General features: G+C 35.3%; 1 protein-coding gene, 1 long non-coding RNA gene and 1 pseudogene across 2 annotated transcripts; 1 reads left to right on the plus strand and 2 right to left on the minus strand.

The window, feature by feature from the left end:
• Positions 1-17,680: 17,680 nt before the first annotated feature.
• On the minus strand, positions 17,681-18,037 carry LOC146904375 (dof zinc finger protein DOF3.1-like). The gene has a single exon (XM_085728281.1). It carries the CDS (start codon positions 18,035-18,037, stop codon positions 17,681-17,683), a length of 357 nt encoding a protein of 118 aa, XP_085584407.1.
• A 1,293-nt stretch (positions 18,038-19,330) lies between these two features.
• LOC146904376 (uncharacterized) lies at positions 19,331-23,555 on the minus strand. Its single transcript, XR_015019212.1, has 2 exons — positions 22,570-23,555; positions 19,331-20,440 (listed from the first exon to the last, which is right to left on the minus strand). It is a non-coding gene; the product is annotated as an uncharacterized LOC146904376 (long non-coding RNA).
• Positions 23,556-24,413: 858 nt separating this feature from the next.
• LOC146904377 (uncharacterized) lies at positions 24,414-26,720 on the plus strand (annotated as a pseudogene).
• The last annotated feature ends 416 nt before the right edge of the window (positions 26,721-27,136 follow it).

Genomic DNA, 27,136 nt, shown 5'->3' on the forward strand with positions numbered 1-27,136 from the left:
AAAAACTTAAAGGACCTTTAAATGCATTTGACCTAAAAATAATAATAAATTAGAGGATTTTGTATTGCTGAATTACCTTTGGTACTTCGTCGATTTGATTTTTTAGATTTGTGAATATTTTCATGAGAACGTTGTCACTATAATTATCATCATCTTCATCTAGAGTTATGAAAACTAGGACTGACTTATAGTTCTGATTGGTTTGATCCAAAGTTGAACACTTTGTTGATCTGTTGAAGTTCAGATCTAGAAAGCTATCAAATAGATGCTAACACTACTCACTAGACATTGATACTTGGTAAGACTATTAAAAGATGGGTATACCGAAAAGTGGAAAGGAAAAAGAAAATATATATTAAGAAGAAACAACTGAAATAAAGATCTAAAACAGAAGAGAAGATAAATCAATAAGCCTTTGAGAGATGAATAAGAAGAACCAATGGAAGTGAAATGCGGCGACTACTCTTTTTATATAAAATCAACGGTAAAATGGACTTTAGGGTTTCATACGATGGGCTTGGCCCATACCAAATCAGATTCATAATTAAATGAATTTTGCTCAATAGGCCCTTTAATTTCTCACAGACCCCTCAAAAGCAAAAAATATCCCTCTTGGAACGTAACTCCCGGTCAGTCAATTCGAGAATTACGATATGAACAACCTCTATTACATACATGAACCCAACCGGCAACCTTCATTTGTGTTTCAAACCACTTTTTCACAATTTCTCAAACTCAAACAACATGATACAAACTCAAACAACAAGTAAGTGTATCTTCTTATCTTCTTATTATAAAAGCTTATTAGGTTAAGCTTTTGCTTAACGCTAATCATAAGCTTGATTTCCCTCCTAAACACTTTACCTAGCTTCCTTAGAAAGTCTCACAACTGCATTTAATTCAGTATTAAAGGCCATCTACCCTCCAATTCTTGGTGACCATTTATTTACCAATTTGAATTTGAATTTGAATTTTCCTCTTTTCAGCAATTAATTCGGCCCTAATCTCCAGGAGTCTCTTAAGTCTTTTGGCTCTCTATGTAGAAACACATATGGAATAGAATTCTTTGCCATCCTTAATTAGCAGCACATGTTATGTATGGTATTTTTTTTGACTTTGTTGTCAAAATATGGAAATATTTTTAATGAATTTTGTTTCAAATATATATATATATATATATATATATATATATATATATATATATATATATATATATTAAAACTAAATAGAAGTTTTGATTAGATCGAAATACCCTTATAGGACATTTAAGGAAATTCTTAATTTCAATATTATTTCTCTATTGAATTTTTATGTTTTCTAATAGACCTGGGCATCGCACGGGTCAAAAGTCTAGTAATTTCTCGAACTCTACACATTCTTTCTCATTATTTAGGTTAGGTTTATTTAAGTTGCTTAAATAAGATTTTGAGTTTAAATGTTGTTCTTTTTGCACTTGTTGATAAATTTGAAGGTGGGTTTTAAAAATTACAAAATTGTTTTTAAGTTTATGTTTCAATGATAACAAACTGAATTGACCATAGAGATCAAAATGATTCTTATATGTGTTGTTTTCTTAAAAGTTTTTTTTACTGTTCTTTACAACAAGATATTACAAATGCACAAATAATCAAAGAAAAATGAATCTAAACAACAAACAAGTGTTAAGAAGAACTTCAAAATTATAATAATGACTTCATAATAAGATCAGAATCATCTGATGGGCACATCAAATTGAAGAAGAATATTACTTTTCAATGATATATTAATTTACATTTGGTATTGGGACTAAATTGTCCATTTTCAATGATTTTTAGAGGAAGATATCGAAGGGAAATCGCAAACAAAGGATAATCGCTAAAAAATATTAAAGTTCTCTTTAGATGGATCAATACGAACAATCATGAACAAGTTTGACATCTTATAGCACTATACCTTTGTAACACCCATACTAGACGTATCTAGAAAGTCTAGCATGTGTATTAGTTTAGTACTGAATACATTAAAAATTTACAACATAAAAACTTCGAATGAATATTATAAGCTACAAATGCGTTCATACAATAGATTACAACTCAAATTTCCTAAGACATGTCATATGCATCCTTGAACATCCATGCCATGCTGCAGCTGGTACGAACGAACACTTGCTGAAACATCCATCCGGCTACTAGCTTGCTTGCTAACCTTCCTGATATCTGAAACAAATAAGGATTGGGATGAGACATAATGTCTCAGTGAGTTCCACCTAACCCTAGGCTATAGGCAACCACGGGGAAACCTACGGTCACCACGTGTCTACAATACATCCTGCCGGTTGATTATACATGTGTGGGGACTTGCTTTCTTAGACGGCGGTGCTTGCTAGGGCCGTCTTAATATTCTTAACTTGTTATAGGCTTCTCTGCTATACGTGTCATGGCGGTGAAGGGGGAACTAAAACCGCATTGCCAAGAGTACACTCTAAGCATCAAGGGTCTCTTATATCTCTATCATGACACGATTCTAAACCGGACGATTAGGGGTAACCTAAGATCATCGTCGGCATATCTTTCTTTAATTGCTTCTACTTGCTTAATATGTTGTATCTTCAACATATCATCTCTTATCACCTAAGTGATTCTTGCTATTTTACTACTTCTTGACAAACTACGCCAAGTCTCTACTTGTTCTTGACGATCTACGTCAAGGCTCTATGACATAACATAAACATGTATAATAGATATGCATAGTTAGCTTCATTGGTTATGTTAGCGTGTAACAAACAACTTATCTGAGTTCATTTTACGGATTAGTCCCGAGTGGAGTAACCCCGGAAGATAATCCCTTACTACCGGTGATATGCTTAGCAAGAGCGCACCGGACTCCCTTAGTGAACGTGCGGGTCCCTTACGGCTTACCCCATTCCCCTTGGAGAACCTTTTGTACCCAACCTTGGAAGGAATACAAAAGACACGACACCTTAACTTAGTGAAATGCGGCTCCCTTGCGGCTTAACCATTCCCCTTGGGGAACCCCTTGAATCCAATTTGGATAACAAGAGACATGACACTCTTTCTTAAAAGTCTTAGTCTTATGCATGAAAATTAACTTAAACAGGCTAACTCTTTACCTCGGATCCCTAGACGATCCCACTAGAGGTAACTATATGCTTGCTCAACTTACTTCGTGAATGGATATAAAATCGATTCACGTCTTGCCATACTCGTATGGCACTTGCTTTTATGCGAAGATAATACTCTCATTACCTCGTGTCTATCAAGCATATTACTAATGCAAAGCATTCTATTCTTTCTAACTATTCTAGTTCTCGATAACTATACCGAGGCTCTAGTTCTTCACTTTCCTTAAAGATTATCTTGCTACCTGAATCAACCTTCATACTCTCGCTTACCATGCTTTACCATACTTGCCAAACACTTGGTTCATTTAAAAGAAAGTCTCCTTTCAAAGCTTAACAATTAAAACCTTGGTTTGAGGGGTTTATTTCTCTTAAAAAGACTGCACAAAAAAAAAACCCTCGCGAAACGCCGAAACGACCTGAGGCGAACAAACAATGGGTTTCCCCACTGTGTAGCTCGCCTAGGCGAGTAAATTGGTGTGGGAGGCGAGCTCCTACTCGCCATGGCGAGTTGGGGGCGAGCAGGACCCCCTGTTCGGCCTCCTAGCTCGCCGTGGCGAGCTGTGACAGTCCTGCAACTTCAAAATTGATATTTTTGACTTAAAAACCTCAAACCAAGCATCTCTAAGTGCTATGTGACTCTTAGGATCATTAGAAACCTATAAAAACAGTCATGGAGCAAGTGTATACAAGTATGACAAGCATGGTAAGAAAAGGGGCAACTAACTTATACTTTAAACCCTAGAATTCATATAGTTTCCTTACATGAATGAAACAGATAAACCAAGGGTGGTAAGCTATCTAAGGAACTCACCTAATCAAGTTTTGAAGCATCACCAAGTTCCAAACCCACTCAAGCCAAAACCCTAGTTTTGAACACATGCTTCCTTGACTTAGACCAATCCATCTTATTGCTCTTTCTTGTAACCCTAGCACCATGATTCTTGATCTTGAAATAAACCTAGCTTGAATCCTCTTCCATCATACCAAGAGCCAAACCCCAACTCTTGACTTCAAAACAAATTCAACTTCAAGGTCGTTTTCTTGCTTCACTCTCCAACTCCATGAAATATGACTAGTATAAGCTCCAAATCCAATCCCAAAAGCCCTAACTTCATGTTACAATCCAAACCCTAGACTTTTGATTCACTTCTTGAGAGGAGGGGCAGAGGAAATCAAACATGAATCAAACTTCTCTTGAATTGAAGGATCATGAGAAAACATATTCTTAAGACTTGACACGAGAAGAAAAGAATTTAGAAGACTTGGTGGTGAGAAGAGAGGATGAGGGCGTGAGAAGAGAGGAGAGAAAGAGAGAAATTTCTTTTCCATCATGAGAGAGAAAGGATAAGGGAAAATAAGATATTTTCCACCCAAAACATATAAATATCTCTTTACCGTGAAATTACAATTATGCCCTTGCCTCAAGCGTGTTTAAAACGACTCCGATACTTTTCCCGTGTTATGTTGACGTGTCATAAAATATTGACTATAACCACTTTCCATGAATTATTTCCTCTGGCACGATTGACGGGTAATATTCCGATACTAGCAGGCGGGATATTACATTCTACCCCCCGTAAATAAATTTCGTCCTCGAAATTTAGAAACCATATACCAAACTCTGAGATTAAACTCGTCTTCTTCGGTTTTTAGTTAAACAAAGTCTGTTCGTACTCACTCCCAAAGGGTTAGAAGCATATAACTCATCCTCTTTCTTTTTTTTCGCATAAACGAATATAATCTCCTCAATCTTAATATCTTTCTCAAAATCATAGAACTAACTCAGAACATTGTGTTTAACACACATTAGCTACATGCGGACTAGTTGCCTCAATTCCATATCTCATCTGTTTATCATAACCATTCACGTAATTAACCTGTCGCGAACTAAACACTCAGGATTTGCCTTTATACTGGGGTCCTAACGGAATCCAGGTTTGCCCTGCAGTGCTTACTTGCATTTAAACATCTTATCATGCATACATTCTATCATGCATACATAATCTCTCTTATCGCAATTTGCGACTTATTCTTCTTACTTGTGTTACTCATCTTGATGGTTCCACACATCTCTTAACTCTTCAAATATTATTTTATTTTTTTTTTAAGAAACCTTTCTATCCCTTCTCAATCTCCTTCCAGTACCGCTTCTTGTTAGTTAATAACGATACCCATTCAAGCACTTCACTTTTAAAATTTCTAAACTTTGGTACATAGGTTCTTGGAATGAACATTTACTTGAATAAAGAAAATCTCATTTTTGAAACCGAGTTTGTAATGGTACCTCAGAACCACAGGACGAGTCTCTAAATTTTTATTAAAAAGGTTTTACAACTCGCCCCAAACTTTTCTATATCAAGTTGGTTCTAAAGTCCTTACGTCTTAAGTGAACTTGCTCACTCACGACGCAACTCATCAGTTTCATCAATGTTTAAAATCATATTTTTAAAACAATTTCGTTCCCAAGTTTCTTGATATCAATCTTGACTTTAAGAAAGTTATACTCATAGCTTGACACTATTCTAACAAGTATCGTTATCATTTAACAAGTTTGATATAGGAGGGTATGTACTTCATCGTATAAATCTCATGAACCTTATTCTAATATTATAGCATATGCTCTTCTACACATTCGATTAGGCAATCCTACTATTTCATCTGTGGTAACTCTAGTCTTCTTTGTCTTGCTTAAGTGAAGATACATCCTTTAAACTTTTACTTTACTCATCACTGACGGTATAAGCATCAATAGTTACTTATCATGATGAAAGTTCCTCTCGCTCGTCTCGTAGTACTTTCTTTACTAACACTGTATTACCAACTTGAACATTCTTCGCGAAGGTTCTTACTACTAAATTCCATAGTTATTGTCAACAATTTTGCTGATTAACTTCCGTCGCGCTACTCTGATTCCCACCGGTTGGCTTCAACCAATACTCTAATCTGTTGAGACGAATGTAATTCGCCCTTCTTCTATCATTACATTACTAGCTTCTTGAACTCTTCTCAAAACTTTCTATGTTGCCATCAACTCTGCACCCTTGCTCTACCCTTTGTTTGCAAGATTAATCTCACGATCAACTTATCGTATACTCATAATGCTTTACTCGGAAATAGACTTCACGTTCTCACCAGTTGGATTCACCTTCTGATATATACATATCATACTTAAACTTGTTTCCGTACGTACCTCAAATTCCCTTAGTAGACTCATCTTGCACTTTGACATACCTTCCTTAAATATCTATCATTGTATCTTAGTATTCTCGCATACTATATTTTGCTTAATCATTCTTATGCTTGCTCGTTAGTCCTTCTTCTAACGAAAATTTTATAAACGAGCACATGGGTCATGGACGTTGACGATTCCTTACTATATAAACATATACTGAACCTAGGCCCCATTTGTTACTCTAAAATCACAGAACGAGTTGATAACACATGTGTGTCGTCGAATCTTGGTTCTAGTGAGTTTAGCCCACTCTACACGAGTCATAACAAATCGGTACCTACAACATTTTATTTTAAATTTCGAAAATGTCAACTTCAATCACCCATATGCATATATCTTTCTAAAATCATACAAACTTTACGTTTTAACATCGTAACGAGCCTTAGCAAGTCAATTAAACAAAACATAGATTCGAGGAATACTCTTAGTTCCACAAAAACGTGAACCTTGTGATTTCACACCACTTAACATCTTGCTTCAAGCTTTCTCATCCGTGATGTCCATTCCACATACCGGAACCTTTAAACTCTTAGGCTAAGCTCATCCTTAACTCTTGATACATTAACTTCCCAAGTTACCTTAAACTGAACCGACTTCGTTAATGGTTGCCCATGCCTTTTCCTATGGGAACCTTAGAATGTGATGTGCATTTGTTACTTGATGTCATAAAAAGGTTTTCGTTGCATGAAAAATATTAAGAAAACAACCCTCCAATAGTCAACGAAACCCTGGAGATGAATTAACGGTTTTCATGAAATAGGAAATCTCATTCCTGGTTTGCTATTGGCGAGTTTCTTCAGTTCAATTCCCTGGAAAAATATTTTACTTACAATTATCATTCCTCAAGTAATCCAGTGCACATCAGTCACTCCTACCTTCATAAAATACTTTATCATCTATGCATGGCAAGCATCAACCTAATTCGATACAATGTTCGGTACGTTGGAAATTAATGCATCAGTCCTGATGACATAAAATTCTCGCTTAAATTCTTAGCTTCTTCCGCTACGAGTAGCTTCCCTCTCTTCGTGTTGCTTAACACAATCTTCCGAACACTAGAACCTTCTCCACTCTGAGCATACAGAATTTTAATTTTATCACATAACCACTTCTTGAGAGCTTACTAACTCCGTCAACATACGTCGACTTCTCCTTATCTTAAAGCCTTACGCTGACGTTCTGGAAAACAAATACTTCTCATAAAATAAGTCTGTTCCAACAACAAATCTTACTGAAACTTCAGATCATACTTAGACATTTCCAAACTCTTACCTACGATATACGAAGTTTCATTAACAACTTACCCAACACTTTCGGAACGACCCTTCTCAACATTGTCTTACATTCCCGGAGGATTCATACTTCTTACTTAGTTCACCGGCCACCTACTGGCACGATCAACTTCTTACTAATACTCATTCTGAGTTCTTACTTCTGAGTTCACACTTTCCGGTGCATCTTCATCACATACTTCGTTCCTCCAGGGTCCTATTCAGCTCTCAGGCATCCATTCTAATCGTCGAATGCTAAATTGAGTTGATCAGGCTCAACTAACAACAACAACTAGAACATTTACCCGGAACCCAATGGTCCCACAACTTTTGTTGTAACTTAATGACCCAAGGCACGGTCTGAATCGACCTGCTCTGATACCAAATGTAACACCCATACTAGACGTATCTAGAAAGTCTAGCATGTGTATTAGTTTAGTACTGGATATATTAAAAATTTACAACATAAAAACTTCAAATGAATATTATAAGCTACAAATGCGTTCGTACAATAGATTACAACTCAAATTTCCTAAGACATGTCATATGCATCCTTGAACATCCATGCCATGCTGCAGCTGGTACGAACGAACACTTGCTGAAACATCCATCCGGCTACTAGCTTGCTAACCTTCCTGATATCTGAAACAAATAAGGATTGGGTTGAGACATAATGTCTCAGTGAGTTCCACCTAACCCTAGGCTATAGGCAACCACGGGGGAAACCTACGGTCACCACGTGTCTACAATACAACCTGCCGGTTGATTATACGTGTGTGGGGACTTGCTTTCTTAGACGGCGGTGCTTGCTAGGGCCGTCTTAATATTCTTAACTTGTTATATGCTTCTCTGCTATACGTGTCATGGCGGTGAAGGGGGAACTAAAACCGCATTGCCAAGAGTACACTCTAAGCATCAAGGTTCTCTTATATCTCTATCATGACACGATTCTAAACCGGACGATTAGGGGTAACCTAAGATCATCGTCGGCATATCTTTCTTTAATTGCTTCTACTTGCTTAATAGATATGCATAGTTAGCTTCATTGGTTATGTTAGCGTGTAACAAACAACTTATCTGAGTTCATTTTACGGATTAGTCCCGAGTGGAGTAACCCCGGAAGATAATCCCTTACTACCGGTGATATGCTTAGCAAGAGCGCACCGGACTCCCTTAGTGAACGTGCGGGTCCCTTACGGCTTACCCCATTCCCCTTGGAGAACCTTTTGTACCCAACCTTGGAAGGAATACAAAAGACACGACACCTTAACTTAGTGAAATGCGGCTCCCTTGCGACTTAACCATTCCCCTTGGGGAACCCCTTGAATCCAATTTGGATAACAAGAGACATGACACTCTTTCTTAAAAGTCTTAGTCTTATGCATGAAAATTAACTTAAACAGGCTAACTCTTTACCTCGGATCCCTAGACGATCCCACTAAAGGTAACTATATGCTTGCTCAACTTACTTCGTGAATGGATATAAAATCGATTCACGTCTTGCCATACTCGTATGGCACTTGCTTCTATGCGAAGATAATACTCTCATTACCTCGTGTCTATCAAGCATATTACTAATGCAAAGCATTCTATTCTTTCTAACTATTCTAGTTCTCGATAACTATACCGAGGCTCTAGTTCTTCCCTTTCCTTAAAGATTATCTTGCTACCCGAATCAACCTTCATACTCTCGCTTACCATGCTTTACCATACTTTCCAAACACTTGGTTCATTTAAAAGAAAGTCTCCTTTCAAAGCTTAACAATTAGGACCTTGGTTTGAGGGGTTTATTTCTCTTAAAAAGACTGCAAAAAAAAAAAACCCCTCGCGAAACGCCGAAACGACCTGAGGCGAACAAACAATGGGTTTCCCCACTGTGTAGCTCGCCTAGGCGAGTAAATTGGTGTGGGAGGCGAGCTCCTACTCGCCATGGCGAGTTGGGGGCGAGCAGGACCCCCTGTTCGGCCTCCTAGCTCGCCGTGGCGAGCTGTGACAGTCCTGCAACTTCAAAATTGATATTTTTGACTTAAAAACCTCAAACCAAGCATCTCCAAGTGCTATGTGACTCTTAGGATCATTAGAAACCTATAAAAACAGTCATGGAGCAAGTGTATACAAGTATGACAAGCATGGTAAGAAAAAGGGCAACTAACTTATACTTTAAACCCTAGAATTCATATAGTTTCCTTACATGAATGAAACAGATAAACCAAGGGTGGTAAGCTATCTAAGGAACTCACCTAATCAAGTTTTGAAGCATCACCATGTTCCAAACCCACTCAAGCCAAAACCCTAGTTTTGAACACATGCTTCCTTGACTTAGACCAATCCATCTTATTGCTCTTTCTTGTAACCCTAGCACCATGATTCTTGATCTTGAAATAAACCTAGCTTGAATCCTCTTCCATCATACCAAGAGCCAAACCCCAACTCTTGACTTCAAAACAAATTCAACTTCAAGGTTGTTTTCTTGCTTCACTCTCCAACTCCATGAAATATGACTAGTATAAGCTCCAAATCCACAACCAAAAGCCCTAACTTCATGTTACAATCCAAACCCTAGACTTTTGATTCACTTCTTGAGAGGAGGGGTAGAGGAAATCAAACATGAATCAAACTTCTCTTGAATTGAAGGATCATGAGAAAACATATTCTTAAGACTTGACACGAGAAGAAAAGAATTTAGAAGACTTGGTGGTGAGAAGAGAGGATGAGGGCGTGAGAAGAGAGGAGAGAAAGAGAGAAATTTCTTTTCCATCATGAGAGAGAAAGGATAAGGGAAAATAAGATATTTTCCACCCAAAACATATAAATATCTCTTTACCGTGAAATTACAATTATGCCCTTGCCTCAAGCGTGTTTAAAACGACTCCGATACTTTTCCCGTGTTATGTTGACGTGTCATAAAATATTGACTATAACCACTTTCCATGAATTATTTCCTCTGGCACGATTGATGGGTAATATTCCGATACTAGCAGGCGGGATATTACAACCATTGATAGTCAACTACTCATTCTACACATCTAAAACTATTATGTCAACAATGGTAGCATGGATGGAAGAAAGCTTTTGAGAGATAGAATAGTTTCATACTGGCTACGCTTTTCTGGAAGGTGAAGTGAGTTTTGCTTCGACACAGTGATTCTATTTATAGAACCACTTTTGCACATTGTATCTTACGGTGTAGTGCATTTTCCCTTAAGTTTTTTTTTTAGTTATAAATAGGTCCTTTCAGTCAGAAATTATTTGCACTATTATCCTATTTTCATCAAACTCAATTAAAAAATGTTTATGTTGACGTTTAATGTTAAGTTGGCAAGTTCAATTTCACCCCTCACAAAATTAGGGTTTATATAGGTTTATTATTCAGTCTTGATTTGAAACAAAATTAATCGATTGCTTGATTTATAATGTTGTTCAGGAAATGTTTCTCTGTAAAATTAGGCTCAAATTCAACAACAAGAAGAATAAAATGTATGTAAGTAATTAGGCTCGATTTCACTGTTACTCATTTTGGACCTAACTTATTATAAACATTTGGGCACCGTTTGGCCCAACCTTTTTTTTCTACTTCTTTGCATATTTAAGGAGAAGGTAGGCCAAACACAATATCAATTAAGTACTTACTAAAAAAAGTACTTTTTTTAGAATGCATAAAATTGAATGGAATGAGCTTTAGCAAAAGTTGTTGAATGCTACTTTAGAAGTACTTGATAGTAAAAAAAATAACAAACTATACATATATTTTGGACAAGACATATTGTAACGAACTGTTGAAAAGTGCCTTGAAATTGTGATGCTGAGAAAATCACAATCGTGACACAATTTGTGAAGCGTGTCACGATTTCGTAGTGCTGAGAGCATGTTTTGCAGGGTGTCCAATCGTGACACGATTTTGGGAAACCGTGACATGATTTTCATCTTGCTGGGCACGTTTTCAGAATAAGGTTGGTCGTACCTTGGGTCGTACGCACCAACTGTGTCACGATTTGGCAAAACGTGACACAATTTTGACGGTTGCAGGGTATTATTTAAGTGTTCTTTGCAGATTTTGAAGGAGAGCTTGAAGAGAGAGAAACTTGGGATTGCAAAGGAGGGAACTTTAGGGTTGAGTGTCTTTGTAGTGAGGTTCTCTTGAGTTGGGAAACATTGTAAACACCTTGGGTGAGTGAAAATCATTGAGTGTCTTGTTCATTGGTGAGATTGGGAAAAATGGGTTGAAATTAGGGTTGTTCTTTGTGAGCTTGTTAAAGCTAATTTCTTGTAACCCATTTGTATCCCTCTGTAAGAACTCATTGATAGTGGATTGGAGAGATCAATCTCTCCCCCATTGTAGGTCAAGTTGGATCGAACTGGGTAATCATCTCTTGATGTGTTTGTTTGCTTTCATATGCTTGTGGTTTTGAGCTTTTCCCTTTGATTCCTAGGTTAGATCTAGATGTTGTTATTGTTGTTATTGCTTGTGTTTACTTTGAAATTGGTTACTACTTTCCTTTGCTCCACACATCATAGTTTGTATTGGTGTGATTTTGAGTCCGAATTCACAACACGAACTATGCATATCTAAAATATATAGTCTTCTTATAACCAAATTTGTTATAGAGTATAATTGGAAATGAAAAAACAAACTATTAGATTCAAAGTTTTGTACACTATTTTGCCAAACAACTTTTAACTTAAAAATAATTGTAAAACTAAAAATCATAAAGTAACCAAACAACTTTAACTTCTTTCTTAAAACTCTTAATTTTAACTTTGTTTTAAAGTAGCTTTTAAATTGTAACAAAGACAGGTCAAACGATCACGATAAATTTTTGGCCTATATTTATCAACAATGAGATATAAATGGGTCAAACTTAGATAACGTTGCCCAGTTACATTTTGATAAAAAAAAAAATACACAGTTAAGTTCTCATTTCACCTACTTGATTTTATATATCTTTCATTCTCTTCATTTGTCGATAGAAAAAAATCAACCAGGGTTGCATGTTGTTAATTGTTATTTGAAAACACCTCGTCCCATTTTCGTCCTTACTGCTTATAAGTTGAAAAATTCAATTTTGCATCATTCTTATAGCATATGAATTCCATCAAAAGAACTCTATATTGAAGGTTGATGATGTTTGTTTAAAAAATGTGGAGGTTATCCTTCATGATCACGAGTCACGACCACTTTGTTAAGAATGGAAATCATTTTTTTTGGAACAAAAAGGTTTTTGTTGCGCCCCAATCTCAACAAATTTGGTTTATATTGTAGTCCATCGAAATTATCCAATGCTGAAAATAATAATAAAAAAAGTATGTTTTTGAAGGAGAGAAAATGATCAATTCGTTAGAGTGCGTAATTTTTTGGTTAAATTGATAGTTCAAATTAAAAAAAATCATAATAATCATCGGTAGCACAAAGATAAAATCAAACTACTCAAATAAATATAAATAAATAGGTTAGGTCTTTTTCTTAGAGGCAAATTGATTGAGGTGCATTGAGAATACATAATATATTTTGGGTGTTCTGATCAGTCAACATAAAGAGCCTGCAAATATCTGTTTAGGTTACAATGAACCACCAAAACTAAAATTAAATTTGTTTCAATACCACTGAATTGGTCTTCCCTAACGCAATATCTATAAATAATATATTACAATCAAACCAACCATAATTAGCATCAACAACAATAACATGCATCAACCTTGTGATGACATTTCTCAAACGTCATCTTTAGCTATCTTAGCGTTTATATTCGTAGAATCCTTTTGTTGCTCAATAAATTCTTGGATGGTGTCTTGCATAATCTTTGTCGATGAAAAATCAAAATCCGAAGCAGATACACCACTGGGTTGATGATGATCTTTAAGATATGCTGCTATCTCATTGCGGGCTCTCAGTTTTTTTACCTGTAGGTGTGATGTAGTAAGAGTCCAACTTAGAGTAATCATTTCTAAGCACCAAGATTCTCTTGAAACCTTGTGGAGTCTTTGGAATGTTAGGCCTGTCAATGACCCATGTCCGAAAAGATCTTGCAAAAAGATAAAATCAAACTCTTCAAATAAATAAATAGTGTGGATCTATGAAAACTATAACTTAATTTGTCAAGAAAAATGAAAAACTATATCTTAATAAACAAGAAAACTATATCTATAAAAAACCATAACATAAATGATCTGATACTAATAAAAACTTCCACATCTATATTGAATGAAATAATAGAAATAATAATAAATCAGAGGATTTTGTATTGATGATATACCTTTGGTACTTCATCGATTTGATTTTTTAAATTTGTGAAAATTTTCATAAGACCGTTGTCATCATCACCGTCATTGTCATCTTCATCTAGTGTTATGAAACTAGGATTAACTTACGGATCTGATTGATTTGATCCAAAGTTGAACACTTTGTCGATTTGTTCAAGTTCATATCATGAAAGCTATCAAATTCCGAACTCACTAGACATTGAGACTTGGGAAGACTAATAAAAGATAAATATAGCTAAAATTTGAAAGGAAAAACAAAATATATACGAAGAAGAAATAATGAAAATAAGAAGAAGAATCGATGGAAGTAAAATGCGGCGGCTACTCATTTATATAGAATGAACTATAAACTGAACTTTAGGGTTTCATATGATGGGCTTGGCCCATGAAAAATCAGATTCATAAATAAAAGAAGTTTACTCAATAGGTCCTTGTAATTTCTCACAAACCCCTCAAAAGCCAAAAATACCCTTCTTGGAACGTAGTTGCTAATCGGTCAAACTCGGTAGTTATGATTCGAACCATCTTTGTTACATACAGGAACCCAACCGGTAACCTTCATTTGTGTTTTAAATGACTTTTTCAAGCTTTCTCAAACTCTGACAACATGATTCAAACTCAAACAACCAGTAAGTGTATAATTTCCCAATGATAGGTCCTTTTCATTGCTTAATGATAGGTCCGGAAGTGCACGGAAATATCGGTTTTAGTATAAAAGTTGTTGAATCCTGCAAGTATAAAAGATGTCACATTGTTTATCTAAGGCAGTGCTAATTAGTTTGATTGTGAAATTAGGAAATTAACTTGTTTTTAATTTCTTTAATGACGAGAGACCAGAATATAATTCGCCTCGACCATGTATACTTGTTAAGTTATATTTTATTATTATAACTGGAAAATATTTTTGCGCGTAAAAGGATTAAATTAAAGAGGCCTCTCCCATTTCGCGTGTACGGCACGAATTTTCGACTTTGTAATCTATTCGACCGCTTTCGCGGGTATGCATTACAACTTCAAAATTCTGTTTGAAAAACAATCAATTTTTGCGTGAAAAGTTAGTTTTAGTAAAAATTTAATTCAAAGGTTTCGTTTGCTTTCGCGTAGCTGAAACCGTATTTTAAACTCTCAGACGCCCGCTTTCGCGTGCTCGGATACAGGATTTTTTTGGTTACAAGCTCGGATACAAGTTTAACATAGTGTTTTTGAAAATCAATAATTTCTAAGTCAATTGAAAAAAAATGTTGTCGCTGTATTTTAAAATTAACTTCTAAATTTTTTCGAGAGGAAACCGGTATCGCGTTATTCCAGTTTTCATTGAAAAGCCATCATTAAAAATCATAATTTTTAGACTTAAAAATAATTCCCGTCAAATTTAAAAATTATACAACTTAACAAAGCATTGTTGGTACGACATTCATTCTATTGCGGACTCTGAAAATCTTCTTAGACATGGTAATTATAATAATTGAACTTTTATTCATGCTATTCATCATCTTTGAAGTAGAGAATTAAAAGAGAATAAAAAAAACGCGAATCAATGGAAACGAAATGAACAGAACCTGTTAAGGATGAATACTCTTAATAAAAAGGAAAAAAAGGCAACAACAACAGAAGAGCAGCGCAACAACAATATGAAATAGGGTCATGTTAACCAGTGCCCCGAGGCACTGGTTAAGGAAGCTAAAAGAAGAAATTATAAATAAAAAAAAGACACTTTTTAGACTTTTAATGCATTGATTACACAATTATCAATACAAATATTACTATATTTGCTTCCTTAACCAGTGCCCCGGGGGCACTGGTTAACATTTCCCTATGAAATAACACAGAACAACGGCGCAGCAACAAGGAAGTAAAATAACAGCAGCAATCCAAACAAAGCAGCAACAGAGCAACTTAATTGAAATCGAATAACAACAATATGGTAGTTGAAATCAATAAGAGTAATCTACACTGAATTAATAGAGAAGGGTACGTAACAACAACTTAAAAATAAAAGGATTTTGGATGAATGATAATAATAAGAAGGAAATGGTAGTTGAAATTTGACAGAGTAACTGGTACTGGAATTAAAACTGCAAGAGAACAAGGTACTTAAAGCTTAAATTGCAATAAGCATTTACAAGTGAAGAATATGTTGTTTTCTAAATTACTTAATTTCTCTCTAAAAATCTTGGAACCCTAAAATTGTTTCTTCAAGGTCCATTTATAGGCAAAAATATGCTCCGAAGTGCTTTTGGTCAGGGGCGGAGCTACCTATGGGCCCACCCCAACCCTAAAAAAATACTCCCTCCGTCCCTTAATAGATGACCTACTTGACAATATACATTTTTGACTTAACATACTTTGACCATATTTTTCTACTAATTCACAAAGATAAATAATATCATGTAAAATGTTGTTGGATTCGTCTCGATGAATATTTTTAAAATATTAAATTTTCATAATTTTTTTAGTAGAGAATTGAAGATATCAAAGATACTCCCTCCGTCCCTATATCTAATCACCCATTTGACTTTATTTTTGTCCCTAAATCTAAACCCCTTTTCAAATTACTAGATGCATTTATTATTATTTTCCTAAACATACCCTCTATTAATGGGCAAAGATCCTCTCCATTTTATATAATAAATGGAGTATGTAATTTGGAGAGAGATAGACACATAAAATAGATAGTGGGTCCCACTATTAAGTGGGTTCCACCATCATTAATTACTTTTTAGTTTTTCGAGATTTTTTTGTGTCTATATCTCTCCAAATGGATGAAATGGAGAGAATACCAAATGGAGATGATCTTAACTCTCTATTAATACTACTAACTTATCTTGAAATTTAAAAAGTCAAATTTAATACATATACAAACAAAGGACAATATGGTAATATTAACACACAAAACAGACATAATAATTACACTGACAGCTTTTCTTAAGAAATGTGAAAAAAGCAAAGGGAGGTTACATTAAGGGACGGAGGGAGTAAAACATATGCATTGGTACATGTGTCGGAGTCAACTAGGTCATCTAATATAGGACGGAGAGAGTAATATTTAATAATAAAAACATATTAGAATATGCAATTATATTATTTATATAATAGTTTGCGTCAAATATCACAGATCTTAGGCATGTCCTAGCTGTTAATGCAACTTATCATTTACCTTCTTGATTACAGATTGACTCCTGCCTGCCAACAGGACAACAACATCATATGAGGTTGTATTTGATTTTAATTATTATATATATATATATATATATATATATATATATATATATATATATATATATATATATATAATTCTATATCGCTCACTAACCATTTACGTAAATTCCTTTTAAAAAAGTATATGTGAAATAAAATAAAATAAAATTATATAATATCTATGTAAAAATATTCTTTTTTTTTTGACAAGATGTAAAAATATTCTTAAAACATCGGTTTAAATTATGTTTCATAGACAAAAAAATTAATAGTCACTCGAATTAATTAATAAAAAAAAAAATCTACACCTATTAAAAGAATTGGCCCACCCTTTATTAAAAAAAAAAAAGAAAAAGAATTGGCCCACCCTCAAAATTACTTTCGGCTCCGCCACTGCTTTGAAAATTGCTGTTGACACATTGCATATGGCTGTGGCACACATGTAAAAGACGAAAATACCCCCTCGGCAGTTAACTACCGAAATTTTGAGCCGGCTGCAGTTAACTACCGAGGAAAACCTCGGTAGTTAACTACCGAGGAAAATGAAAAAAAACAAAAACCTCGGCACTTAGGTACCGAGGATTACAGTTTTTGCATTTTTCAATGCTTTACAACAGGGCAAGAAATAACTGGTGTGGTTGGTTTCTTGATCCTCTTATTCTTTCTGCCACCACCAACAGGAACATTGCGTAGAGTTCCACCTTTAGTCCAGTGTCTTTTACAAGCTCTACAGAAATGACGAGGTTGAGACTTGTAATTATTGTAGTAACAAAACTTTGTGTTTGTTGAATCACATCTTGGACAGTTCAAATGTTCTGCTTGTTGCTGAGTTTGTTGCTGTTGTTGTTTTCTCATTAGATGATGAGGCTTTGGAAGTTCCAAATCTTGAGATTCTAATAATGTTTGTTTCCAATCAAGTCCACTGCTAGAAATAACCTGCTTAGAACTCAAACCCATGTCTTAAATTCAACTCTTTATAAGTACTAATTAACCAGAAAAACAAACGAACAAACCATGAAAAGAAGAAGAAGAAGAACTGTACTAAGCTAGAAAGTTGCACTGTTGTAAAGCATTGAAAAATGCAAAAACTGTAATCCTCGGTACCTAAGTGCCGAAGTTTTTGTTTTTTTCATTTTCCTCGGTAGTTAACTACCGAGGTTTTCCTCGGTAGTTAACTGCAGCCGGGTTTATTTTTCCTCGGCAATTAACTGCCGAGGGGGCAAAAACGTATTTTACATGTGTGTCACAGCCTTCTCAAATGTGTGAACATCAATTTTCCACTACTTTTGGTTGTGTCCAAAGTGGTGGAGAAAATGCAGAAAATGGGGAAAAAATGCTTCAAAACGCGGGGATAAATTTTCAACCCGACGCCATGACGGGCATCTCACCCCTAGTGATGGGCAGACCGTCAGCCTTGCACTGACATTCCTCCTCTGATTCGTTGACTTTATGGTGACTTTGGAGCTTTCTTCCTATTTTCACCGCTTTTCATCATTTTGACGTGCAAGGACTTTTAATCGACATATACTTGAAATAAGACACACATTACCAACATAACATTGCAAAAAATCTATAAAATAAAGATCAAAGCATGTGTAAATCGAGCTAAAATAGTAGTGCGTTTTACGTGTTATCACTTAAATAAAATTTTGAGTTTAAATGTTGTTTACTTCTTTTTGTACTTGTAGATAAATTTGAAGGTCGATTTTGTTGGGGAAAATCACAAAATATTTTTAACTTGATGTTTCAATGATAACAAACTGAAGCGAACATAAAGATCATAATGATTCTTATATGTGTTGTTTCCTTACAAGTTTCTTTGAGTATTCTTTAGAACAAGATATTACAAATGCACAAATCTTCAAAGAAACATGAATCTGAACAACAAACAAGTGTTAAGAAGGAATTCAAAATAATCATAAGGACTTCATAATGAGATCAAAAGTTATGTAATTTGAGAAAACAAAATGAACCTAACAAGCCGAATCGAATTGTTCTTGAATTTTAAACGAGTTGAACTCGAGCTTAGAAAAGAGTTCGTGTCGAACTCGAGCCGAGTTTCGAGCTTAGCAAATTCTTATCAAGTCGAGTACAAACAGATTCAACTCGACTCATTTCCAACCCTATCCTCAAGGAACTACAAAGTATATTTTGCCGAAAAGAAATATACAAATTTTATTAAAAAAGTGTAGGACCGGTATCAACAACTACCATTTGAATCTGTTTAAAACTAAAATATTAAACCATCAATTTAATCCTTAAATTATCACTTTTTCTTCAATTTAATCCATAAACTATAAAAATTGATATTTTAATCCTAGTCTAGTCTTTCTTATTGGGCCTTCGTCATCTTACATTACCAAAACAAAAAGCTAATAACGCACATGAAAATTCTAAATAACAAAACATTGTTAAAATTTTGTATAAAAAATAAAAAAATGCTAAGATAAAAAAACTGCGTGTTTGATCTCCTCCGCAAGAGGAAGAACAGCACGCAAGAGATTGTCAGCTTCAGTGACCAGAACAGGAATGAGATGATTAGGCAGATCATTAGCAGTATACAGATGAGAAGTAGCAAATATTTGGAAAAAATAATTAAGAGCATGAGATTCTATGTCAGAAGCTGTGTTGTAGACCATATCCCCATCTTTTAGAAGGCGGATTTCTTTTCCCTAATTTTAGCAGCTCTATGAAAGAAAGCTATATTTCTGTCTCCATCTATGAATCTTGCATTTTTAGCCTTTTCTCTCTCTCTCTCTCTCTCTCTCTCTCTCTCTAGAAATTACATTTCATCTGAACTGCTTCATTGTATTTAGCAAGGCAAGCAACCTCCTCTTTAGTTCTTTGAGGATTATGGCCCAATTGATCAATACTAAGTTGGATAGCCTCAAGCTTTTCATAAGAAAGAGTGACTTGTTGGTGGACATCCCAAAACACCTGCTTGTTCCAACTTTTGAGGAGAGGTTTAAGAGTTTTCAATTTTTGTTGAACGACTTGCATAGGGTTCCCAATGAGATCGGTGCTCCAGACATTGGCCACGAATGATTCACAACTATCACTTGTTGTCCAAGCCTTGAAAAACTTGAATCTAGGTATAATTCTAGTAGGGGGTGTCTCTGCATCTCAACCAACAAATGTTCCAATATGTCAACCAGTCAGTATTACTGATTGCTCTATCTAGCCTCTGCGCAATAAAAGCACTGTCAGAGCGCTGATTATTCCAAGTATACTTAGCTCCTTCAGTCTGCAAATGGGTCGAGTCATTAGCATTGGACCATAGTAAGAAGTCATCACAAGCAGTAGTGATAGGTTTTATTCCCCCTATTTTCTCATGCACTCCCAATGCAGAATTGGTGTCACCTATGAAAAGCCAAGGTCCATGAAAAGTAGGAAGAAGGTTATGCAAATCAACCCACGAAGATATTCTTCTAACATGATAAGTGTTAGCATAAACAACAACAAGGAAAAAAAATAGAATTGTCATATTTACAAGAAATAGCAATGCATTGATCATTAGAGAGTAAAATGGTCACTTCAAGCTTAAACTACCACATTCCCCAAAGGTTAGGCTGATGACTCTCTCTAGAATTCACAATGTGAGCAGTTAGGTGGAGCATGTGCCAGAACCAAGAAGGGACACTCTCAAACTGCACCATCGGTTTAACAACAAAGAGAAAATCTGGGTGATGAGTATTTACAAGCTTCAAAAGATGCATTTGTGAATCTGAATTCCCTATGCCTCTAATATTCCAGTATAATACCTTTATAACTCAGGACTGATAGAAGAATCTATTTTGGAGCGAGTTCTGATGCTCTTACCAAAAACATTGGGTGCTAGATTATAATTTTTCTGTTTCTTCTTCCTTCCTTTAGTTTTAAGAAGTTTCTCAATAGGACCAGGGTCCACAGTTCTAATATCATTAGAAGTGGGATCTTCAGAATCATACTCATAATCTCCCAAAAACATTTCCAGAACTTTAACACTTTAATCTATGGCTGCATTGGAGGTAGACTGGTTTGAGGTCAGAAATACATTCTCAGGTTTTTTAGCAGCACTGAATTGGCCACCCTCCATAGAAACAGGAGTAACCAAAGGTGTAAGAACTAGAGTAGAGGCCCATATTTGTAGAGTAACAAGATCCACAACTTTACCAGAGGATGCAGGGATGAAGCTGGGGAATGGCAGCCTCCCAGTGTTTTCATCCTGCAGAGATGAGTCTGAAGGAATGATAGGGGAATGACAGCCAATCATTTAAATTTAGTTGAGTCTCAATGAATCCACCCATCTGCTCAGAGGGTATGACTTCAACATAAACAATTTTCTCTGGCCTGATGGTAGACACTGCAGAAATAATATCATCAGGGGTAGCTATGGGAGCGTTTATGGCATCATGAAACCTGCCAGCACCTCCGGAGCACCCGATTCCTTAGGTAAATTAAAGCCTCACCTTCTGACTTATCTTCATAACTACAAAGCACTTTAAAAAGGTAGTTGGCCACAAGATCTTGATCATCCAAGGCATCTTGACTCTTAGTAGTGATAAGAATGTCATCCTTGGGGATATGGATAACAGGGCTATCAGGAATGATATCAGGAAGATTAACAACAATTTGGTTCAGAGATTCAGTGGTACCTTTCTTCTCTATGTTCATATTTTTTTCCCTGTGTAACAAGTGCTACAGTGTTATGGACACTTTTTTCCATTACTGAAGGAGGTGCAATATGTTGTTTAGAGGACAAGTTACCAATTTTCTTCTTGGCAATTTGAGGATGTTTCAACTATTGCTTCTGTTTACCAAATTCCCTATCTTTCTGATCCTGCTTGGCACCAATTTTCTTACATTGTTGGATGGAATCCCCTAGGAACTTACAATGAGTGTGGAAAGGCGGCTACCGTTCATATTGAACCTCTATCTGGAATGCATATCCCTCTCTTTCCATAAGAATAGAGTCAAACAATTTACTAGACATATCAATATCCACCAAAATTCTAGCATAGATACCAAGCAACCTGGATTTAGTAGCAGCATCAATGATAAGGGAAGTTCCCACACCAGAAGAAATTTCAAAATGTGTTTGTTTCCTCCAATATTCTTCAGGCAAGTGCATCAACCTAACCCAAACTTGGGCGTGAGTTTGTATCTGAGAGTAGGGATTAAAATCTTGTGACCAATAGAAGAATCTTAAGATGCCAGGTTTGAGATTGATAACCCCTTGTGCTAGAATCTTTCTCATATCCTCCAGTGAGTGGAATTGAAACTCAAAACAACCTCTTCCAAGTGGAGCAACATACCAGTTGCTCAGGTATGGCCAATTTTTTTGCAGTTTGAGCCTTAAAGTGAGTGGTTAAGGGTGTATCATTTTTTTGCAGAGTAATTCTACCATGAAGGTTGGCGCTACAGTCCCTAATTCTGGCCTCATAATCTTTCTGTGAAGGTTTGATTCTAATAGAGTCACCAATAATAATTCTAGGAGGAATATGTTTTACCTGCGATTCGGATGAAGCAGACACCACCTGAACAAAAGTCTTCCCTGATTTTGTAGTCGCCGTCTCCACCATCTCTGGCGGATCAAGAAAAGTCCACGGCCAAATCGGAGGAGTCATCAGTATGAGGCGAAGAAGAAGCAACACGCAGCTGAGGAAATCACAGAACCCAAAGTCTTGCCGGTAAAGGGAACTTCACCGGAGAGGAGAGACGAAGCAGCACTGCCCTTAGAAGCTAGCAGATCTAGATCAAGAGGGAGAATACAACAAGAGGGGTTGAGCAGAACACACAAAATTAGAAAAAAATCATCATTGGAGCTTCACCGGAGATTGGATAGGTCATCGGAACAAAACAGTTACGACCCAGATAGAGAGGATTCCGGCGAGGCATATTTTCATTGAGGTATAAAACATAAAGTAAGTATGATAGAGAAAATTGTAACAAAATTTATCATAAAATGACTGTACGAATATCATTTCTCTGTTAAATAAATTAGATGTGAAATTATCACATATAAGAAATTAAAGAGAAATATCATAACAAATAAATATGACTAATAATAAATAAAAATGAAGCATAAGGAACTTATCAAATTTGGTTGCCGACATGGCTCCATCAAAATCTTTACAAATCAAATTAGAGAAAACCTGCAAAACAAGACACTGTTATGTTACCTGAGGCATGACATAGTCACTGTCCTTGAGGATTTTATGCGCCTCATAAGCGCATATCCTCCTAGAGTACAACGGGTCCTTCCCGGGTATGAATCATAGACAAAGGTGATAGAACAACTCAAATTTATAACAGGAGATGTAACCCAGAAACTCAATATTTTTTGGATCAGAGAAAATAATTGTGTACGGAGAAAATGAAGTGAGAGAGTATATAAGTGCATACTATGTGCATGTATTTTGTCTGTACCGGCGATTACTATGTATTGTGGAAAGTTACGTGACCTTTATTTTTCAAAATAAATGAAGGATACATCCATGAGAGTTGTGGTGTGTTGTTCCTTGTATTAAGGAAAATGAGGCATAATAATAGGGAATGAGATTTAAGCCTTTGACCAAACCGTCAAGCATCAACGGTTACAAAAATAAATATAAAATAAATTTGACAAAGAAGACTTTGACTAAGTAAATATTACATAGTTAAATCAACAACAAATAATGAACAACATTTAATAACTTTTAAATTATAATATCAACTTAGAAATACAACATTATCTACATAGCGCAAACAATGAGACAAAGTCTTTACAAGATTATTTATTTATTTTCTAAGTGTTTACATGATAAATGGGTCAACATATAAAATGTTGGTTGCATTCCACTCTCATTTTATTATTTTAAACACACAAGTTGGTCATTCAACACAAGTTAAACAACAGCTCTCGTCTGCAAGTCCTAGCTAAACTGGCAAAATGCCGAAATTGTTAGGCCGAATGTCATAATTGGGGTTCGAACCCCAGTACCTCCACTTATGTGTGTGAGTTTATAATCGCTTTGCCATTTCGTCTATCTACAAAAAAAAAAAAACAGCTCTTCATAACGACTTTATCAAGTGGAAGAAATTGGAAGTGAACGCTGAAAGATTATGAGTTGATCGTTAGGATATGGTATACCAAATTTGATCTTTAACTATACAATACAATATTTATTTAGATGTGCCTGCTTTCCCCTATGTTATGTCAGTAGGACTAAAGTGGGAATGGAAAAATAGTTCACATTGTGACATTTGCCTAGCACAATCAATTATTGTCAAAGCATTAAATCATATTGAATTGGTCTATAAAGGTTTTTGATGCAACTTAGAACATTGTATGCAATTCATTTAATCTCAAAAAATGAATTTGACAAAATCTTTTGGTTCTAATACCTATAGTCCAAAAATGTGGAAGGTTTTTCTTCTTACTTAGGGTTTGTTCATGGGGACTCAATTTGCCATAGTGACATCTCAACTTCAAATGAAAGCAAATGCAATACTAAATAGTGGATGGTGGAACACATCTGATGTAGACTTCAATATCTCCAATCGTTGTAGTTGGTCTAGTATATCTTGCAATGAGGTTGGAAGTATAAAAGAAATCAATATATATTTTGCAACAAGGACGTGGGTGATTCAATTTGGAAAACTCAACCTGTCTTTTTTCCACAATTTGGAAAGACTTGCTGTCATTGGAATTGGTCTACAAGGGACTATCCCAAAAGAAATTGGTCTTCTCTCAAAGCTCGCATATGTCGATCTGAATAGCAATTCTCATGTAGGTGAGTTACCTTCTTCCCTAAGAAATATTAAAAGATTAGAGTATCTTGATATCTCTTTTAACAATATTCAAGGTTCTATTCCTTCTTCACTAGGAAATCTCACACAACTAAAGTTCTTATACATCTCTAACAACTACATTCAAGGTTTCATTCCTCTTGAGTTAGGGTTCTTGAATAATCTCAAAAAATTAGATTTATCTCATAACCGTCTCAGTAGAAACTTGTCTATTTCCCTTACAAATCTCACACAATTACAATACATTGACATTTCTAACAATTTTCTCAATGGCACACATCCTTCCGGTTGGTTTGCATTGACAGATTATTGTGAAATTTTCATGGACCTCAGTGACAACCTCATTAGTGGCAAAATTCCTTCTAAGTTTGGAAATTTTTACAACCTTAATTTAAGCAATAATAATCTCACTGGAATGGTACCCCAATCTCTTTGTGATATCTATTATTTGGACATTTCCAATAATTGTTTGAAGGGTCCCATTCCACATTGTACTTATCTTAGTCAAAGGAACACAAGGAATAAGGATGTATGTATAGACACTACATATGACCAATTACAACCTCATCCACCTCACAAGAAAAATAAAAAAGTAAAGCACAATGTTGTCATTGTTCTTCCTATCCTTATTATTCTAATCCTAGTCTTCTCACTTCTCATGTACGTCAAACGTCGTCATAATTCTAGCAAGAGCAAGCATAGAAACACATCAACACCAAAGAATGGGGATTTATTTTGTATATGGAATTATGATGGAAAAATAGCATACAATGACATTATTAGAGCAACAAAAGACTTTGACATTAAATATTGCATCGGAAAAGGAGCATATGGAAGTGTTTACAAGACACAGTTACCAAGTGGCAAAGTTGTTGCATTAAAAAAACTTCACAGCTATGAAGAGGTGCCAACTTTTGATGAAACTTTTAGAAATGAAGTGAAAATCTTATCAGAAATAAAGCACAGACATATTGTGAAGCTTTATGGATTCTGTCTACATAAAAGAATTATGTTTCTTATATATCAGTATATGGAAAGAGGAAGCTTGTTTTCTGTCTTGCATGATGATGTAAAAGCCATGAAATTCAATTGGAGAAAAAGGATTAACATTGTTAAAGGAGGTGCATCGGCACTATTATATCTTCATCATGATTTCACCTCTCCAATAGTGCATAGAGATGTATCTACTAGCAATATCTTGCTAAACTCGGAATGGCAGCCTAGTGTTTCTGACTTTGGTATAGCTCGACTCCTTCAATGTGATTCATCCAATCGAACAATAGTTGCTGGAACTATTGGATATATAGCTCCTGGTAAATTATTCATTGCATTAACTTTTTATCCTTCTCTTTATTTTATTCCAGTTTTTTAAGAGACATAACAAACTATTCATAATCCACACAAATAACATACATGTTCAATAGTTTTTAACACTAACATCATAAAATTCTACTCCTAATTTACCCCCTAAATATATGGTCTCTTTAAAAATAAATTCTCATTTTTAATTGTTAAGTATGTTTATTACTTGTTCCAAATACACTCCTAATTAAAACAATATTTTTTTTTTGTTATTTAAGAGTTGGCTATAGAATATAAATCCACTGATTATTTTTTACGATATATGTGAAAAAAGAGAAGGGACATTCTACTAATTTTCAACTATTTTTCTTTACAATCCTTCAACTTGCTCGTTGTGATTTGGTCAATGCAGAGCTTGCATACTGTGGTTGTAAGTGAAAAGTGTGATGTATATAGTTTTGGAGTAGTGGCACTTGAAATTTTATTGGGAAGACATCCTGAGGAAATATTGTCATCACTTCAATTAACATCAACTCAAGACATCAAACTACGTGAAGTTTCTTGCTAAATTGAAACATGCTGCACTTCAATTAATAAATAACAGAAAGAAAAAAAAATCACTCATTCAGTTATCACAATGTTGTTATGTTTTGACAGATGAATTGATAGGACTTGTTGGAGCCTTCAGATGGATAGTGATAGTAAGGTGTTTACTTGAATTGGATGCTTGTGAAATTCGCTCAGTTTGGTGGTATCATTTCGCATTGTTATCAATTTTTTCGCATTGGTCCTCTCAATATAGAGATGTGATTTTTGCTGAAATCCTTAACGTGATTTTTTCTGAAATCCTTAACGTGATTATTATTGTATGGTACAGCTGCAATCTACAGAGGTTTGATGGTAAAACCATATCTTGGCAAACAGCAGCCAGCAAGATTATCTCGACTGTTTTCTTAACTGCTAAATTACACTCATAATTAATCC

Source organism: Medicago sativa, chromosome 7 (assembly GCF_051527215.1).
Source record: "Medicago sativa cultivar Bolivia chromosome 7, Bolivia_mono, whole genome shotgun sequence".
In the NCBI taxonomy this organism is placed as follows: Eukaryota; Viridiplantae; Streptophyta; class Magnoliopsida; order Fabales; family Fabaceae; genus Medicago; species Medicago sativa.